The sequence below is a fragment of the Microcaecilia unicolor genome, chromosome 6, assembly GCF_901765095.1.
Source record: "Microcaecilia unicolor chromosome 6, aMicUni1.1, whole genome shotgun sequence".
In the NCBI taxonomy this organism is placed as follows: Eukaryota; Metazoa; Chordata; class Amphibia; order Gymnophiona; family Siphonopidae; genus Microcaecilia; species Microcaecilia unicolor.
In genome coordinates, this window is record NC_044036.1 from 281,893,283 (window position 1) to 281,912,741 (window position 19,459).

Sequence of the window (19,459 nt, forward strand, 5' to 3'; positions counted from 1 at the left end):
ACTATCGAGTGAACAAAAATTTCCTCTGTGAGGAAAAACTGAAGAGGTTAGGCCTCTTCATCTTGGAAAAGAGACAGTTGAAGGGAGATATGAAAGAGGTGGGTAAATCATGAGTTGAGTGGAACGGATAAACATGATCCAATTGTGACCAAAGTCACCAGAAACAAAAAATGAGGTTTTAATGAATTCTGTTAGAGCAAACAATTTGTAATACAACAGGCCAAACCACATCCTTTTATGCGAAACAAATAAAAAAGTTACATAAGTTCAGTCAGACATGTAAGTCTTTCAGGCTGCTTATGGATCCTTGGCATGAAAAATGAATCATTCTCAACATTTTGTATCTGCTACTGTAGTCACTTTTTCCCAGAGAGGGACACAATTGCTTCCTCTTTTATAAAGTACAAAGACTAGGGGGCACACCATGAAGTTACAAAGTGGGTACATTTAAAACAAATAGGAGAAAATACTTTTTCTCTCAATATGTAATAAAGCTCTAGAATTCATTACGAGAGGATGTGGTAAAAGCATAACATGAGAATAGCCATGTGGTCCATCTAACCCAGTATCCTGCTTCCAACAGTGGCCAATCCAGGGCAACCCAATTAGTAGCAACATTCCACGCTACCAGTCTCAGGGCAAGCAGTGGCTTCCCCGTGTCCATCTCAATAACAATGGACTTTTCCTCCAGGAACTTGTCTAAACCTTTTTTTAAACCCAGACACGCTGTTACCATATCCTCCAAAAACGAGTTCCAGAGCCTACCATTTTTTTGAGTAAAAAAAAAAAAATATTTCCTCCATTTGTTTTAAAAGTACCTATATTAATAAATCCCACCTTGAACATTCTGAAGCTCACTCCAAGACAGAGAAGCACAAAAATCCTGTAGTCTTCATAGGCTAGGACCAGTCACCCTCACTCATAGACCCGCCCTCAGCCACTCCCCATCTGTACATAAAACGCTACCTCAACATTCTGAAGACAACCTGCTGAAGCCATCTGCAAAATCCCTAAACAGTTCGTAAGTTCATGGTGGTGAAGCCATCCAACTCACCATGTCTCTCTGCCCCGCCCTCGAGGGCGGAACACAGAGAGTAAAGGGATCCATAAAGGCACCCCTACCAACTGGCAACCCCCTCCAACAAACAACAACCCAGGCAGGGGGAGTGTTTCCGTACTCCTCCCCTTGCCTAGGAATCGCTACAGACTGCTGGCAAACTCCCCAACCACACAACCACAAAAGCCACCCGCAACACCCCCCCCCCACACACACACACAAACACACACACACACAAACAGCCTCGACGGTGCACCTCTAAGTGCCCCCCCGCCGCATCGCCACAACAGCCCATGCAACAGGGCATCAGAAAGCCCCTACCCCCTTCCCTCCTTGCCACATCACCCAACCTCTCCCCCGCCGCTTCACCAAGCCCCTCGCCACCCGCGACCGCTAATACAAACTCTGTCCGGCGGCTGCTGCTGCTTCTACTCAGCAGCAGCAGCCCGTACATAAAGAAAACAAACAAAAAAACAACCTCCTAAAACGCACCTCCATGGAGAACCATCTCACATTGGCTGACGTCTCTGCAGCCGCTCCTCCTCTCCCCTCAACATCAGTGCCCCTGCCGGAAGACCCCGGAGAAACGCCGAGACGTCAGAGGGGAGAGGAGGAGCGCATGCTGAGACTTCAGCCAATGTGAGATGCTTCTCAACGGAGGAGCGTTTTAAAAGGATTTTTTTTTGTTTTCTTTATGTACGGGCTGCTGCTGATGAATAGCAGAAGCAGCAGCCGCCGGACACAGTTTGTATTAGCGGTTGCGGGTGGCAAGGGGGTTGATGAGGGGGGGAGGGGCTTGGTGATGTGCCACGGTGGGGGGGGGGGTCGGGTGATGCGCGAAGGGGGGGGGACAAGGGGCTTGCTTTGGGTGCTGTGCCGGCTGGGGGGGGTAGTGGGGGTCTCGCTGGACATGGGTGGCTGGAAGGAAGCAGGGGGAGGGGAGGGTTGCTGCACAGGGGTGGCTGCAGGGAGGGCAGGGAACAGGGAGATAGGGATGGGGCTCCACACACCACATGGGTGCCTGCAAGGGGGACAGGGGATACAGAACGGACACTGCAGGGCGGGCAGGGGGACAGAAGGGTTGGTGATCATCAGGGGGGACAGGTGGGTCGATGGACATGACTGGCCACAGGGGAGGAACAGGGAAAAAGGAGAGGGGTGTCCTCAGACATGGGTGGCTGCACAGGAGAGTAGGGTCGCTGGACATGGGTAGCTGCAGGGGGGGCAGGGAGACAGAAGGGTCGCTGGACATGGCTGGCTGCAGGGGAGAGAGGAGGGACGCTGCACATGCGTGCCTGCAGGGGGACAGGAGGGATGCTGAGGGGGGGGGGGGGGCCTGAGACCACATGGGTGGTTGCAGGGGGAGCAGGGGAGACAGGAAGGACGCAGCAGGGGGAGAGGAGGGTTGATGGGCATGGGTGGCTGCAGGGGGATGCTGGACATGGGTGGCTGCAGGGGGAACACGGGGAGAGGAGGGTCGCTGCAGATGCCTGGCTGCAAGGGGGCAGGGGAGAGGGAGGGGGTGAGGGGGTTCCTCACACCACACACGCAGTCACTCATTCTCTGTCTGCCACATACACACTCACACACTCACTGTCTTTGTCCCTCTCTATTACACAGTGTCACACAGAAACACAAACATTGTCTCTCACACACTCTCTCTCTCGCACAAACACATACACTCTGTCTCTCTCTCACATTCTCTCTCTGACACACACGCTCCATCTCTCACGCACGCTCCATCTGAACATACACTCCAAGGAAAACCTTGCTAGCGCCCGTTTCATTTCTAACAGAAACGGGCCTTTTTTACTAGTTTCTATGTAATTTCATTGAGTGTCCCCTGGTCTTTATATTTTTTTAAAGAGTGAAAAATCAACTCGCTTTTACCTGTTCTACACCACTCAGGATTTTATAGACCTCAATCATATCCCCCCTCAGCCATCTCTTTTCCAAGCTGAAGAGCCCTAAACTCTTTAGCCTTTCCTCGTATGGGAGGAGTTCCATCCCCTTTATCATTTTGGTCGCTCTTCTTTGAACCTTTTCTAATTCCGCTATATCTTTTTTTTTTTTTTTTAAAGATATGGTGACCAGAATTGAATGCAATACTCAAGGTGAGGTCACACCATGGAGCAATACAGAGGCATTGTAATATTCTTAGTCTTATTTTGCATCCCTTTCCTAATAATTCCTAGCATCCTGTTTGCTTTTTTTGGCCGCTGCTACACACCGGGCAGAAGACCTAGGTGTTTTTCTTGCGTGCTGAGTCCTAAGGTTGATGCTAGCATAGGTAACTATGATTTGGATTATTCTTCCCAATGTGCATCACTTTGCATTTGTCCACATTAAATTTCATCTGCCATTTGGATGTCTAGTCTTACAGTTTCCTAAGGTCTTCCTGCAATTTTTCACAATCTGCATGCATTTTGACATCTTTGAATAGTTTTGTGTCATCTGCAAATGTAATCACCTCACTTGTCGTTCCAATTTCCTGATCATTTATAAATATAAATAGGACTAGTCCCAGTACAGATCCCTGCGGCACTCCACTATTCACCCTCCTCCACTGAGAAAAATAGCCATTTAATCCTACCCTCTGTTTTCTATCCAATAACCAATTCCTAATCTACAGAAGGACATTGCCTCCTATCCCATTTCTTTTTAATTTTCTCAGGAGTCTCTCTTGAGGAACATTTGCTTTCTGAAAATCTAGATACACTATATCAACCAGCTCAGCTTTATTCACATGTGTATTCATGCCATCAAAGAAATGAATCAAAATGATGAGGCAAGGCTTCCCTTGGCTGAACCCATGCTGACTCTGTCCCATTAAACCATGTTTGTCTACATGCTCCATAATTTTATTATTATAGTTTCCACTATTTTGCCTGGCGCTGAAGTCGGGCTTACCGGTCTGTAATTTCACGGATCATCCCTGGACCCCTTTTTAAAAATCAGCGTTATATTGGCCACCCTCCAATCTTCAGGTACTACAGATGATTTTAATGACAGATTACAGATTGCTAACAGCAGATCAGCAATTTCATGTTTGAGTTCTTTCAGTACCCCAAAGTGTATACCATCCAGTCCAGGTGATTTATCACTATTTAGCTTGTCAATTTGGCTCATAAAAATAGCCATACTGTTGTCAGACTAATGGTCCATATAGCCCAGTATCCTGCTTCCAACTGTGGCCAATCCAGGTCACAAGTACTTGGCAGAAACCTAATTAGTAGCAACATTCCATTCTACCAGTCCCAGGGGAAGCATTGGTTTCCCCCTTGTCCATCTCAGTAATAGACTGTGGACTTTTCCTCTAGGAACTTGTCCAAACCTTGGTTCAGTATGACTTCCAGGTTCACTGAGACTTCTTTTAGTTCCTCTACATCGTCACCATTGTAAGAGATCTACCTATAACAGAAATGCTTTCCATCGTCTTCTGTAAAGACCAAATCAAAGAATTCTTTCAATCTCTCTGCTTTGGCTTTGTCCTCCCTGAGGGCCCCTTTTGCTCCTTCATGATCTAACGGTCCCAAGGATTCCCTCAAAGGTTTTCTGCTACTGATGTACCTGAAAAAGGTGTTACTATGAGTTTTTGTCTCTGCGGCAAGTTTTTCTTCATATTCTTGTTCAGCTTTCTTTATCAGTGCTTTGCATCTAGCTTAGCGCTTATGTTGCTTCTTATTTTCTTCGTTCGGATCCTTTTTTCATTCTTTGAAGGATGCTCTTTTGGCTCTAATTGCCTCTTTCACTTCACCTTTTAACCATTCTGGCTGTCATTTGCTCTTCTTTCCACATTTGTTAATACGTGGAATACATCTGGTCTGGGCTTCCACGATGGTATTCTTAAAGAACGCCCATGCCTGATTTAAAGTCCTAACTTTGCAGCTGACCCTTTTAGCTTCTTGTTAACCATTTTCCTCAAATTGTCATAGTCACCCTTTCAAAAATTAAATGCTGCTACAGTAGGTTTCCTTGGTGACTTCACTCCAGATATCAGCTCAAATTTGATCATGTTATGTTCACTGTTTCCCAGTGGATCCAACACCATTACCTCTTGTACCATGCCCTGCATTCCACTAAGGACTAGATCTAAAATATCTTCCTCTCTTGTCAGTTCTTGGACCAAGAAGCAGTCATTTATTACATCTAAGAGTTTTACCTCCCTAGCACTCCCTGATGTAACATTTATCCAGTCAATATTGGGGTAATTGAAATCAACAATATAGAATATGTAGAATATAAATCACCACTACTTCACAATTTTCTACAATATAGTCAAGTGTTGAGGGGAAATCATGGACTTAAATACATGAAAACTTGTGGAGAAAAAAAGACCTCAGTATAACCGGCAACACTTCCTTCCAAAGGAATCGCCTTATAAAAAGAGAGCGTGCCTCTTTAATCATGAGTCCAAAAAACTCCACATTAAATTACTTCATAATATATTGTCCATCCACCCTCTACAACACTTCATAGGTGGAAACACGGTAAAAAATGTAACAAAATGTTACTTATCTTGGATGGCAACAATAACATATAAAAAATCTTTTATAAATCCCAGCAGATATTTCCACAGCGATTATATTAGCTTATGTCCTGCTTTCTCGTCATATCCCGACAGGGAAGCCCTGTTTCGCCGATGATTGGCTGCGTCAGGGGAAAAAATTATTAATAACCACATCCAAGAGATGAGCTCACCCCGTGTACTTCCAAAGGCATAACAACATTGATATGGCTGTGGAAATATCTGCTGGGATTTATAAAAGATTTTTTTGATGTTATTGTTGCCATCCAAGATAAGTAACATTTTGTTACATTTTTTACGTGTTTCCACCTATGAAGTGTTGTAGAGGGTGGATGGACAATATATTATGAAGTAATTTAATGTGGAGTTTTTTTTGACTCATGATTAATGAGGCGCACACTCTTATTATAAGGTGATTCCTTTGGAAGGAAGTGTTGCCGGTTATACTGAGGTCTTTTTTTCTCCACAATTTTTCAGGTAATTGAAATCACCCATTTATTATAATGTTGCCAAATTTGCCAGCTTTCCTAATTTCTGTAAACATTTCTTCATCTGTCCATTCTGTCCCAGTGGACAGTAGTACAGCCCTACCAGTACACTCTTTCCCTTCACTCATGGAATTTCTATCCACAAGGATTCCACGTTATCTGTTTCATGTAGAATGTTTATTTTGTTTGACTTGGTTCCCTCTTTAACATGGCTTGCAACACCCCCCCCCCCCCCCCAATTTGATCCACTCTATCATTGCGATATAATTTGTACCCCGATAACAGTGTCCCATTGATAGTCCTCCTTCCACCAAGTCTTTGAGATGCCTATTATAGCTACCTCTTTTGGAGTATATAGCACTAAATAAAGAGGTAGCTATAATAGGCAAAAATAAGATGAGAGATTTGGAGAATATAGCACTAAATAATCTCCCATCTTATTTTTTTTTAGGCCTCTAGTATTTGTATATAGACACTTCAGATTGTGTTTTTTCCTTGCATCTACAGGCTGCTTTAAAGGTGATGGGGATAAGTTGCATCCTTTACTGTGTTCTCCCATTAAACTCTCCTGGCTTTCTTTCACCATTATTGAAATCTCTTGGGATTCCCTAGAGATCCTGTTTCAATAGTATCCTTCAAGGATACTCCACACCAAACCATGCACTCCTGGGCGACTGTCGGCTTCACCCCCATTTTGGTTTAAAAGCTGCTCTGTGTCCTTTTTAAAAGTAGTGCCAGTAGCCTGGTTCCATCCTGGTTAAGGTGGATTCTATTGTTTTGGACCAGGCTCCCCTTTCCCAGAATGTTGCCCAGTTCCTAACAAATCTAAATCCATCAACCCTGCACAGTCATCTCAACCACGCATTGAGACTGCAAATCTCTGCCTGCCTTTTGGGTCCTGCATGTGAAATGGGTAGCATTTCTGAAAATGCTACCCTGGAGGATCTGGATTTCAGCTTTCTACGTAAAAGCCTAAATTTGGCTTCCAGAAACTCCCTTCCATATTTTCCTATGTCATTGGTACCCACATGTACCAAGACAGCTGGCCCCTCCCCAGCACTATCTAAAATCCTTTCTAATTGACACGTGAGGTCCGCCACCTTTGCACCAGGCAGGCAAGTGACCAGGCGATCCTTACGTCCACCAGTGACCCAGCTATCTACATGCCTAGTGATCAAATCACCAACTACAACACCTGTCCTAACCCTTCCCTCCTGGGCAGAAGCTCCTGGAGACACATCCTCAGTGTGAGAGGATATTGCATCCCCTGGTGAGCAGGTCCTGGCTACAGGATTACTTCCTACTTCACCAGGGTGATGCTCTCCTTTTAGGAGACCTCTCTCTTCCAAGGCAGCACAAGGGTTGCCAGACTGGAGGTGGGACTCCTCTACAACATTTCTGTAGGCCTCCTTTATATACCTCTCTGTCTCCCTGAGCTTCTCCAAGTCTGCTGCTCTAGCCTCAAGAGAACAGATTGATTCTCTGAGAGCTAGGAGCTCCTTTCATCGAGCACACACGTATAACCTCTTTCCAACTGGGAGATAATCATACGTGTGACACTCAATGCAAAAGACTGGGTAGCACCCCTCGCTGCTGGACTGCTGTCTGCATCTTAGTATTATTGTATTGTTTAATTAAAACTTCTCTTAAGTATTAGGGATATTAGGTTAATATAAAGAGCCTTAAGATTATATGATACTAGTAAAAAAAGGCCCGTTTCTGGATCAAATGAAACGGGCGCTAGCAAGGTTTTCCTCCCCAACACCCCCTCCCTCCCTACCCACCGGTTCGTCGTTCTGAAGCCACTGACGCCATAGGTCTGCACCTTGTGAACGCACCTTCATCAGCTTCTTGGTTGTGAAGCCACTGACGCCATTGCCCCGCCCTCGATGCATGACGCCATTGCTCCGCCCTCGACTTCATCACGTTTGACGCAAGGGTGGGGCCCAGCGACATGGTGCTTTTGGTGGCTTCACCACCACGAACCCTTCATTACAGAAGTGACGTCAGTGTCCTCAGAACGTTGAGGGTGAGTTTTATTATATTAGATATTGTGTGATTTATTTAGTGTTTGCTTCTCAGAAAGTAATTAAATATAATGAAAACTTCCCTCTTGTTATCCTAATTAGAATAATTGACTATGAAGTTAAGACTGTAAATGAAGAGATGTGCTAGGGGTGTCCAAACCTTTTTTTTTAAACCAGCTAGACTAAGTTCCTGGAGGAAAACTTTATAAACCATTGTTACGGTAAACTTGGAGAAATCCTAGTGCTTATCCCTGGGAGTAAGCAGCATGGAATCTTGATGTTTTGGGGGATCCTGCCAAGCACTTGTGATCTGGAATGGTCACTGTTGGAAACAGGATACTGGGCTTGATGGACCTTTGGTCTAGCAATTTAGTGTTTATCTCTATTTCCGTGGAAGAAAGTAACCCCCTAGAGTTTTTTTTTGCTGTTTTCTCAGCAACCTCTTGGAATTTCAATCTGAAATTTTACAGCTTTATTTGTTTGTTACTATGTATGTTTATGTTCTGTGTGGAATATTATCTTTAAACATGGCACTTTTTAATATGACCACCAGGCGATTTTTTTTTTTTCACATTCAAAAATGTTTGCACTGTAAAACTACAATCATTTGGAAAAAAAAATAAAACAAACGGGGTACCAGCTTACTGTTAAATGATGTCACAATGATGTAGACTTTTGTAAACAAATTCACCTGACCTAAACCCCTTGGATTACCACGTTTGGGGAACAATGTTGAAGGCCTATCACAAGCTCCACCCAAATCTGCAAACAATCGCCGAACTCAAGGTAACCCTGCAGATGATGTGGGACAGCCTGCCACGAGGACCGATCGACAAGGCTGCTAAGAACTTCTCAAAGTGACTGAACGCCTGTGTTAAAGCTGGGGGTGGACATTTTGAGCATTCACAATGACTGTGAAATTCTGACACATTGTTAATTGTATCGTTTGAATGATGTTGTTTTACTGTGTTTTAGCTCAAAACATTTTTTAGCGCACAAAAATCGCTAGGTAGTAACACTAAAAGGTCAGTCAGTAGCATCAACATAGCTTAAGATAATTAAGTATTATTTAATAGTAATGCATAAGTATGATGACTAAATAAGTATGTAAAATTTCTTGTTGAAATTCAAAGTGGTTCATGGCAAACATATTTTGATCTACCCTGATGTGACTAAATCTACTCAAGAGAGGAGGAAACAATTTTTGGCTATAAGGAAAGAGACTAGAGATCTTGGTGCCACTTTTTTATTGGCTTATCCGTGTAAATGTATGATTAAATTAGGAGGAACTAAATGTCTTATTTGCGCCAAAACAATTGAGGGGTTTTCTAGAAATGAAGATCGTCTGAGTGTTAGCTTTTGAGCTTTACTGTAGTTTTGAGGGGTGAAATCTGCTAAGCCTTATGTATCTTCTATATTGGATATTTTCTGTCCTTTATTCTTCTCTTTGCTTTCTTCTGGCTTTGGGTTCTCCTCCCCATTGTAGTGGTCTAAGGATAATTTGATTTGTTTCCTTTTATATTACATTGTATGAAATATTTTCTGTTCTGTGTTACTTACAAGATGTTATTCTTGTGATCATATAATTGAACTTTATAAATACATTACAAGAAATTCAAAGCGGTTGCTGAGAAAACTGCAAAAAAAACTCTAGGGAAGTTACTATTTTTTTTTTTTTTTTTTGCTTCACCCTGTAGTATTAGTTTTCCTAACCACTGGCACACTCACTGCGGCATTAAGGTCATTGGAGGTGATGACCCCCAGGTATCTCCTGTTGTGTGACTGCTAGTTCTTCAAAAAGATATTTGGTCTTTGAATTTCTGCATGCCAAAATCCATATTTTTTTGGGGGGGGGAGGGGGGGAAGAGGGGTAAAACTGTAGTTGTCAAACATTGTTCTTCCAAATTTTAAAATCTTTTTATGTTGTTTACTCCTTTTGTTGTTTCTGTTCTGGTGCAGATTTGGATGTAAGTACATGCCTACAATACGTATATTTTTGGGGGTAATTACATGTAGAGGCATGTTTTGAAAACTACATGTACAACAGTCCCCAGAATGCATCTTTTCTGTGTAGGACAAAGCACATGCACATTTTGAGGCAGCTAAAAATCTGTTTGCCCAGAAGTGGTGGACTTAAAGCAAGAATCAGATTTTATTTTTGTTTGCTACCTGCAAAAAATGGTACTTGAGCCTTTGACATTTTACCCCATAGGAAATCAAATAAAATATAAATGTCTAAAAGCAGAGGCATTTGGCAGTCTGATTAGTCTTGTTATTGCAAGGTTTGTACAATAAAACTTCAAGACATTGGTGTCTGCTGCAGTCAGAGCCTCTGGACAATCGCATTAGCAACTAAAGGTGCTTTGGAGATCTTGGCACTGCAATGGTAATTTTTTTTTTCCTGTGGTTGCTCTCCTCTGACTGCCTTTGTTTTCCCTTGAGCACTGCTAACAACAGGCTTCATTTATTTCTGGCTGCACATGTGACATTTTTCCACCAATTTTTTTTTTTAAATTCTCTGAGAGAATAAATTAACACATGAAGACAAAATTCCATGCAGTCAGAATTGACAAATGGAATCGACTCTGAAATAAGAATGGAAATTTCCTGTTGCAAGATAACGCCTTATATGAAGGGGGTAATCTTAGAAAGGTCTTCTGCACTTAAATGTAATCTACCCTTTGAGATTTGTCCTGGACTTTCCGGAAATCGATCTAAAGAAGAAGGTTTACCTTTGAATGCTAATCAAAAGATATATTAAGTTAGTCCAATAAAAAAAGGTAGCATCTTATTTTCTTTTCTCCGTTTTGATTTATTTCTGTTTATTACCACAGTAACATAGTAAGTGACGGCAGATAAAGACCTGAATGCTCCATCCAGTGTGCCCAACAGTCACAGTCATTATCAATTCAAGATTTAAATCAGCAATGAATGAGATATTATGTCAGTGGCGTTCTGACGCTGGCTGACAACCGGGGGCGGATCGCCAATGCCCCCCCCCGGGTGCACGCTGCTGGGAGGGGGGGGGGTGCCGCGGCGCGCGCCTGTTGCCCTGTCTCCGAGTTCGCAATTCGCATGTGTTCACTGCTCCCTCTGAGTCTGCCCCGGAACAGGAAGTAACCTGTTCCGGGGCAGACTCAGAGGGAGCAGTGAACACATGCGAATTGCGAACTCGGAGACAGAGCAACAGGTGCGCGCCACGGCACCCCCACCGCCCCCCCCCCCCCCTGGTACGCCACTGTATTATGTACTTGATCATAGTGTTTCTGGAACATAGACCATAGAAGTCCACCCGGCTCTGTCCTTGTGTTCCAGCTACTGGAGTTGCCATCAAAGCCCACTCCAGCCTATCCGAATCCGTCTTGTCATTTGCGGGACAAAGACCATAAAAGTCTGCCCGGCACTGTCCTCACGTTCCAAATTACTGGTGTTTCCATCAAAGCTGTCTCCAGCCCATCCTAAACCAGATTGCTATATGTGGGACAGACCGTACTAACCAGCCCAGCACCGGCCTTAGTTGGTGCAGCCAGAGTTGCCATCTAAGTACCACTTGACATGCAAATGCATATACAACCCTTTAAGTTTGGTTTTCATATCATTCATTTTCTACTTAGAGACCCTCTGTGTTCATCTCATGCCTTTTGGGTTTTTTTTTTCCACCACCTCCCTCAGGAGGGCATTTACAGAAAATAACATCATATTAAAAATAACCCATAGGAAAACATTAAAGAAAAGATTGTTCAACGTATTTTTCAAAAAGCCAGGTTTTTAGTGTGCCTGAACTTCACATAATTAATGATCATTCTTATATACACATGCAATGAGTTCCACAGTTCAGGTCCTTTCCCTACTAATGTCCTTGTACTCATAGCGAATAAACGCCAGGCATTTCTCAAGGGAATAGTCAGTCTAATCTCTGTAGATGAACACATTTGTCTAGAAAGACTGTTAACATATCAGTGAGATAACCCAAACCTAAGCCATTAATTGCCATAAAAACTAATATAAGAATTTTGAATTTGGTTCGACTCTTACTGGTAGCCAGTAGTTTTTGTTTTGTTTTTCTTGTTGTACAGTTTTCCTGTCATCTTCAAAAATACAGTTAGTGGAATGGCCCTTCAAAAAGGATGGATAGTAGGCACGTACACTTACTGTCTCAAACCTTCTCCTGGAGCCCTTCCCCTCCTCTCCCCGAGGAATACTCTGTCTCTCTGGCCAGTATTCAGTACGCGCAAAATTTTTCCCCATAATCTCACCTCTTTCTTTTTCCAGCACTTTTATGCCAACCCCCCCCCCCCCCCCCCCCACACACACACAAAAAAAAGTGAACTCATCGCTCCCTGTGCTTCTGTTCCTCCCTGCCCCAACTCCACTCTAATTCAGGACTGTTTCTCTTCCTTCCGGCTAGACCCCAGGAGCTCTCCGATGTTCCCAGTGCTGTAATGTTGGATCTGAATTTTTTAATTCTAGTCCAAAGTAGATGCCACATCTCCAGCATGTGCATCCTGACTGCCTTCCTTGTCATATGTCCTTTGTGCACGTTTGCATCTGGCAACATGGTGAAGCAGCATGCACACAGTGGAGATTTGATTCAGGGCTTTGGATGCATGCAGTTGCTGGGCATAGGCATGCACATGGGTCCCAGCAGAAAAGCCCTTAATTTCTTTTCTGGATTTTCTTGTCAGACTACATTTCTCTGGAAAAGCTTTCTGGAGTAGAATGAGATACATAGAGGCATATTTTCAAAGCACTTGGCCTTCCAAAGTTCCATAGGTTTCTATGGAACTTTGGAAGGCTAAGTGCTTTGAAAATATGCCTAACAGTAACATAGTAGATGACGGCAGAAAAAGACCTGCACGGTCCATCCAGTCTGCCCAAGAAGATAAATTCATATGTGCTACTTTTGTATTTGTACTGTCCTCTTCAGTGCACAGACCGTACAAGTCTGGCCAGCCCCATCCCCGCCTCCCAACCACCAGCTCTGGCACAGACCGTATAAGTCTGCCCAGCACTATCCCTGCCTCCCACCACCGGCTCTGGCACAGACCGTATAAGTCTGCCCAGCACTATCCCTGCCTCCCACCACCGGCTCTGGCACAGACCGTATAAGTCTGCCCTGCACTAGTCCCGCCTCCCGACCACCAGCCCCAGCATAGACCGTATATGTCTGCCCAGCACTAGCCCCGCCTCCCAACCACCAGCTCTGCCACCCATTCTAGGCTAAGCTCCTGAGGATCCCTTCCTTCTGCACAGGATTCCTTTATGTTTATGCTTATGTATACTACACTAGTCAGAGAGAAATAAGAGAGTTTGCTTACTTGTCTCTCCCAGGCCGCACTTTCACCTGGAATACCCCAAACAGAGATGGGTCTGAGGAGCCACCAGATAGTTTATTTATGTAGAGAATCTGGATTCAGTTCCCAGATCAGGTCTTCTGCTCCCCAGGTTATCCAGTGCTGGTGGATGTTGTGGAAGCAGAGTCCACATACCCAGGGGCAGATGTATGCAGTCACTTCTAACCTGCATACTGAATAGACAGCCTTCAAAAGGAAACTTCAAAATAGTGTCCCCCTGAAAATTATCTACTAAAGATGCAAGTACAAGTGAACTAGTCAAAATTGTTCATTCAACATTGCTTAATAGTTTTATTTAAAAAAAATCTTGCTTCCTTATTGTTCCTCACTAGGCCAGTGCTGAACTTGTGGGTTATGTCCATCAACCTGCAAATGGAGACAGAGAACAAAAGATTGTGGAACCCTTTCCTATAAAGGCACCCTGCAGCCTTCAGGTGTTCAATATTTCTCCAGCAGCTCCTGGACTGCCATTTTGTTGACCAAAAACCAGCTGAGCATGGCTAATTAGATCTTTAGCTGCCTAAATTGGGGAGGGAATTATACTTTTCTGAGCATCCCCTTTCTTCTCCATTATTTTCTCTTTACCCTCTCTCTGCTAGTACTGAAATTCTTGTAGCTAAGATCATCTGCTGTGCTTTGAAAGAAGTATGTTAGAAAACGTCTACTCTGGTTATTTTTCAAGCAACAGAGGCAGCATACTTGGTCCTACCTGTGGAAACATGCAAGTGAGCCAGGTGGTGGTTAGGGAAGCAGTGTCTGCTGTTTCTGCAACCAGCATTGTCTAACCCCTGCCTCCAGATGAGTTGAGGTGTCAGTGGAGTACTGCTCAAAATGTAGTCCTGTGGCAGTTGTACCTGATGGGGGAAAGAATTGGCAGAGCGCATAAAGCGCTGTACACGGTGCAGAGGCCATTAGGTCATCTTTGGTGGATTCTGAATGAGCAGCAAGTACATCAACAGTAAGGCTTCCTGAATTGCACACCTCCCTCAGGGAGACTCCGTCTAGCCTGTGCTGTTTCCATTCAAAAAATGGCTACCAGGACTTCCCACAGCAGTCTCGGCAGCCATAGCGAAGGAGACGTGGCACAGGACAGGAACAAGTGGGGTTCATTCCTGCCCCAAAGAGGCCACTAGGCCATCAGGAATTCTTAAGGTAGGCCCGCGAAGGGCCTACAGATGATCAGGCGGGACGGGGTGTGTGGCCGCTGGGAGCTGGGGATGGCTGGGCTCAGGAGGGGGCATTTTTGGTCAGGAATGGGGGGAGTCAGTTGCAGATTTGGTTTTAGCAGAAATCAAAGATCCTGGGTTCGGTTGGGCTGTATTCTGGACGTCTGGTGAGGGACGATAAGGAAAGAGAAATAGTTCTTACCTTCTCATTGTCTTTCCTTGAGACCCGCCAGACCTGTCCAGTTTACCCACCTTTCTGCTGTAGTTATGAATTACTTCAGTTAGTTCCAAGTTGCTGTTTTTATTTTAAAAGAACAAATTAGAGCTCATTATGAGAAGAGTGGAAGTGGGCATGGAAGAAGTTCACTGTTTGCATTGTCAGGTAGTCACCATTGCTCTTCTATTGAAATACTGATCACCTGAGGTTGCAGGGTGCTCTTCATAGGGCAGGTTGCACAGTCCTTTGTTTGCTGTCTCCATCTACTGGTCAATGGACTTAACCCACAGGTTCTGGACTGGACTGATCTGGTGGGATTGAAAAAGAAAACATTTAGCAGGTAAAAAACTAATTTCTCTTTGCCTTTGACTGATTCTTATCTTGGTTTGTAACTTGCCCATCTGTTTTCTATGGCCATTGGTAACCCTGCTTGTTTTCTGAGCAGTGGATAATTTTTATGTTTGTATCATCCACTCTCATGTGTTTGTTACCTGCTTTAGTTTAAAGACATTCCCACCAAGGAATTCAGATTCAGCTACCTTGCAGATACCCATGTTTTGTCTGAGATGTTTAGTGACCCACAAGAAATCAAAGTGCCCCCAAGGAACTGAAGCCCCCTAACTTCCTGCCTGTTCCTTCTTTTCCTTTCCTTTTCACAGGATCTTCCTGATAATCTGGAGGATTTTTTGCTGCCTCCAGATGATGATTTTGTGCACGATATGTATGTTGTTGGGATTCAGGAAGGCTGTCCAGACAGGTAGAGTGAACTTTAACTGCTGCCTTTCTCTGTCTCTACGCAAGTGTTCTTTTTGCAGTCAGGACAGACATGTACTCTGCTGCCTTTCATTTCATAAGTACCAGCTCTTCATCCTGAGTTCTCACCTATAATAGAACTTTGTAATTCGAGATGTAGTTTGCAGTTTGTCATCTAAAAAATGAACTAGTCTCACATTCCCAAAGTGTCACCTTTTTTAAGCTGATTATTGGTATGTTTTTCTGCCATTCATAACTTTTTTTTATTTTTTTAATTTTTATTATTCTTTGACAGCAGGTTAATTAATGTCAGCTGAAAGCCAGACTTTAATTTTATTTTGGTAAGAGATTTCAAGGCTTAAGATAATTTCAGTGCTTTTTCTTTCTTGCTGTGCTGTTTTTCTCCTGCCCATAGGCGAGAGTGGGAAACCTGTCTGCAGGAGATACTTGGACCTCATTACGTGCTGCTGCATTCGGCTGCGCACGGTGTGCTGTACTTGGCCGTGTTCATCAGAAGAGATCTCATCTGGTTCTGCTCAGGTGTGCATGTGGGAGAGTGGAGCTGAGCTTAGTGGCACAAATAGAAGTCAGGCCATGTATATACCAGTGAGATCCAAACTCAAACTTTGGGACCCTGAATCAGGTCAATTTTTCAGGATATCCACAATGAGTGTTTTACATTTTGCATTCATTTGGTGGAGATCCATACTTATTTGAATGTTCTAAGGACCTGAATATTGGAAACCTTGACACTGCTAAAGTTCAGTGATGCCTGTAAAAGGCAAGCGGTCTGTGTAATTGAACAGTTGTTCTTTCTCCGTACCCCCTGATGTTATAGAGTGGTGATATTTGACCAAAGACACTGCTTAGGACATCTGCTTATATAATAAGGTAACAGCTGATACTAGGTAGATTATATTTTGTAGAAATTATGTATAATTTTAAAATTTCTGCCTTCATACTCATTGTTGTCCTGTAACAGGCAAAAAAAATGTGTTTTTTAACAAATGGTGATTGGGCGTTTATGGTACATACATGGTTGCTTCTTTTATGCATTAAAGTGTACTTTCTGCCCTACCCCCCCCCCCCCCCTTTATCTTACAGAAGTGGAATATGCTACAGTGACCACACGTATCATCTCTCAAATCAAGACCAAAGGAGCTCTGGGAGTCTGTTTCATGTTCTTTGGCACGTCACTTCTCTTCATCACATCCCATTTCACATGTGAGTCTTGAGAGCCCATCACACAAGCATGATATCAATTTAATGAAAAGATCTCACTTATAACTTGATTTCTGGTCTTTTAATTCTGCATGTACAATTGAACAATTGCAACAACATACCACTTTCTATGATGTGTCACTAAAAATTTGCTGGGAAGATTAATCCACACTGTTTTCTTGCACTGTTACTGCGTGTTGCTTCCTGGCTTGCACAACTGCTTGTAAAATTAAGGTAGGGCCTGCTCAAGGCATGGGCCTGGTGAGGCACTGGTTCAGGTCGCCAAGCCTCAGGGCGCAAAAAGCCTGCCTCTCTGGCCTCCAGGCAGTGGTCAACTCCCTACCTGTCCAGGGACTGGCAGAGGATTTGCGGGAGACTGGGGGCAGAAGAGAGAGGTTCTGTACTCGGGGGGGGGGGGGGGGCTGAGGGAAGGTGGTGAACTTGTGGATGGAGGCTGAAGATGAAGGAGGAGAGGTGTGGTACCCTTGGAGGGGAGGGGGAGGTGCTGGACCATAAGGGGAGAGGTGCAGTGGGGGGGGGGGGGGGGGAGTACAGGAGAAATGCTGGACCTGAGGAGAGAAAGGGGACAGAAGAGTGGGGTGAGATGCTGGACTAGGGGTGGGGGTGAGCATTATGGAGAGGGGGGACTGCCAGTCTGTGGAGAGAGCAAGAGATCTTGGGCTGTGGGAGATGGAGGGAAGACAAAGAGAGAGAGACAGATGCCGGACCCACAGGAGATGTGATTTGCTGCATACACAAACCAAGAAGGAGCACAGCATCAGGATTTGTGTAGCTGCATCTCCTGCTGCCAGGCTGGGTTTCCTGTGGCCGCTCTCCCCTCTGAGCCACTGCCCTGCTGAATATTGAAGCTGCAGTTTTTTAGTGAGGGGGGAGAGAGAGGGAGCAGTTTGCTGCTGGACCATAAGGGGGAAGGGAGGGAACATAGAGTTGCAGGATCATAGGGGTGGAGGGGAAGAGAAAGGGAACAGAGTTGCTTCACCATAGAGGTAGAAGGAAAGGGAGAGGGGGACAGAGTTGGTGCACTATAAAGGGGGAGGGGAAGGAAGAGGGGACAGAGAAATGCTGGACCATGGAGGTGGAGGGGAAGAGAAAGGGGACAGAGTTGCTGCACTATGGGGGTGAAAGGAAATAGAGAGGGGAGAGAGTGTTGCTGGACCATGGGGGTGAATGAGAGAAGAGATGCTGGGCTACAAGGGTGTGGGAAGGGGGAGGGAGGGGAAATGCTTGGCATGGTAGCAGCATGTAGGAGAGACCATGGGAGAGCACAGAGGGTAGAGGTATAGTAATGGGGAGTGGGTGAAAAAGAAGAGAATAGGAGGCCAGGAAAGAAGTGAGACAGAAAAGCTAGGAGGTGAGGGTGGAGATGGAAAGTTGATAGGTTAGTAAAATATAGGTGGAGAACTGAAGAGTAAGAGAATGAAATTTGAGTGGGCAGACAGAAAAAAAAGAGAGAGGAAATATGTCAAAGGTGGATGAAGTGAGAGAATAGAAGAAAGGACAAATGGATAGTACCCACTGGAAGAAGAACAAAAGAGAGTCAAGAAAGCAAAAAAGAAAAATTTGGACCAACATGCTTGGAAAAATAAAACGCCCAGACAACAAAGATAAAAGAAAGGTGTTTTATTTTTAATTTATTAGGTGGAATATGTTAGCTTTAGAAAATGTGCAACACACATGTCTTTGTGTTTTATTCAATAGAAAAGGAAATGCATTTCTGTTTTATTTTTCCTGTGTTATGGTACATGCTTAGTTTGACTTCTTGGGGTTCCCAGTTCAACTTTTGTCTTTATATTTCTCTGTCTATTTGTGATCACTTGTTCAGTACTTGGTGAAGGCTTGTCTGTTGTGACCGAGGCAGTGTAGTTTCTGTATAGAACTCTCTAGTAGTCCCACTTGTTCTAAGGCCCTGTGTAATATTTCTAGTGCTGCCTGTTCTTAGGGTAGAGTTCATGTTGTTTGAATCACAGGAGTTAGTGCTACTGTTTTATAGTAGCTTTGCTATGTGTATTTTGAGTTAGGATTTTTTTCGGGTTTTGTATTTCAGAATATATCTCGTAGTGGAGAGATTTGTTGCTATTACGCAGATGACATGAGAATCAGAATTTATTTTGTTTTTATTTATTTTTTGTATGATAACTTCCATGGTGAAAATCTGCTAGTTATGATTTGCATCGGTTATTGGGGGGTGGGGAATAGGGCTTTTGTGGATGCAGAGCATGTTTACATTTTATTCATAAGAACTGCCATACTGCATCAGACCAAAGGTCTATGAGGGTCATGTATACGAGCATCATCTGTCAGGTGTGTCCCAACTGAAAAAAAAGATTGAGACTAATTGGGTGTTGCTGACACCAAGCAGCAGTCTCGCAGTACTTACAGCTGGGGGGGGGGTCAAGCTGCTATATAAGAGCTTTTTTTTCTTTTATATGGCAGCTTGAACTCCCTAATGACACCATTTTGAAGAAGGCAGCCACGAGTGCAGGAGTGAGTGGGGATCGATTCTGCTCCTATTGCCCCCAGGACCCCTAGGGTGTTGGAGATATGCAAGCTGGCTGAAGGGCTAGCTGAGGTGGGGAGGCACCAGTTGAGTCAGGTGCTACAATTCCTTGAGCCAGCCCTGGGTTAAG

The 19,459-nt window shown here is 44.2% G+C and overlaps 1 protein-coding gene across 5 annotated transcripts in view; it reads left to right on the forward strand.

The window, feature by feature from the left end:
• The window catches only part of INPP5E (inositol polyphosphate-5-phosphatase E), a 45,372-nt gene that overhangs the window by 12,220 nt on the left and 13,693 nt on the right, over positions 1 to 19,459 (forward strand). For all 5 annotated transcript variants that reach the window (XM_030207624.1, XM_030207622.1, XM_030207623.1 and 2 more), the window contains exons 4-6: positions 15,497 to 15,594; positions 16,006 to 16,130; positions 16,695 to 16,814. In XM_030207624.1, the coding sequence (XP_030063484.1) occupies positions 15,497 to 15,594; positions 16,006 to 16,130; positions 16,695 to 16,814 (343 nt within the window). The remainder of the gene's footprint in view (positions 1 to 15,496; positions 15,595 to 16,005; positions 16,131 to 16,694; positions 16,815 to 19,459) is intronic.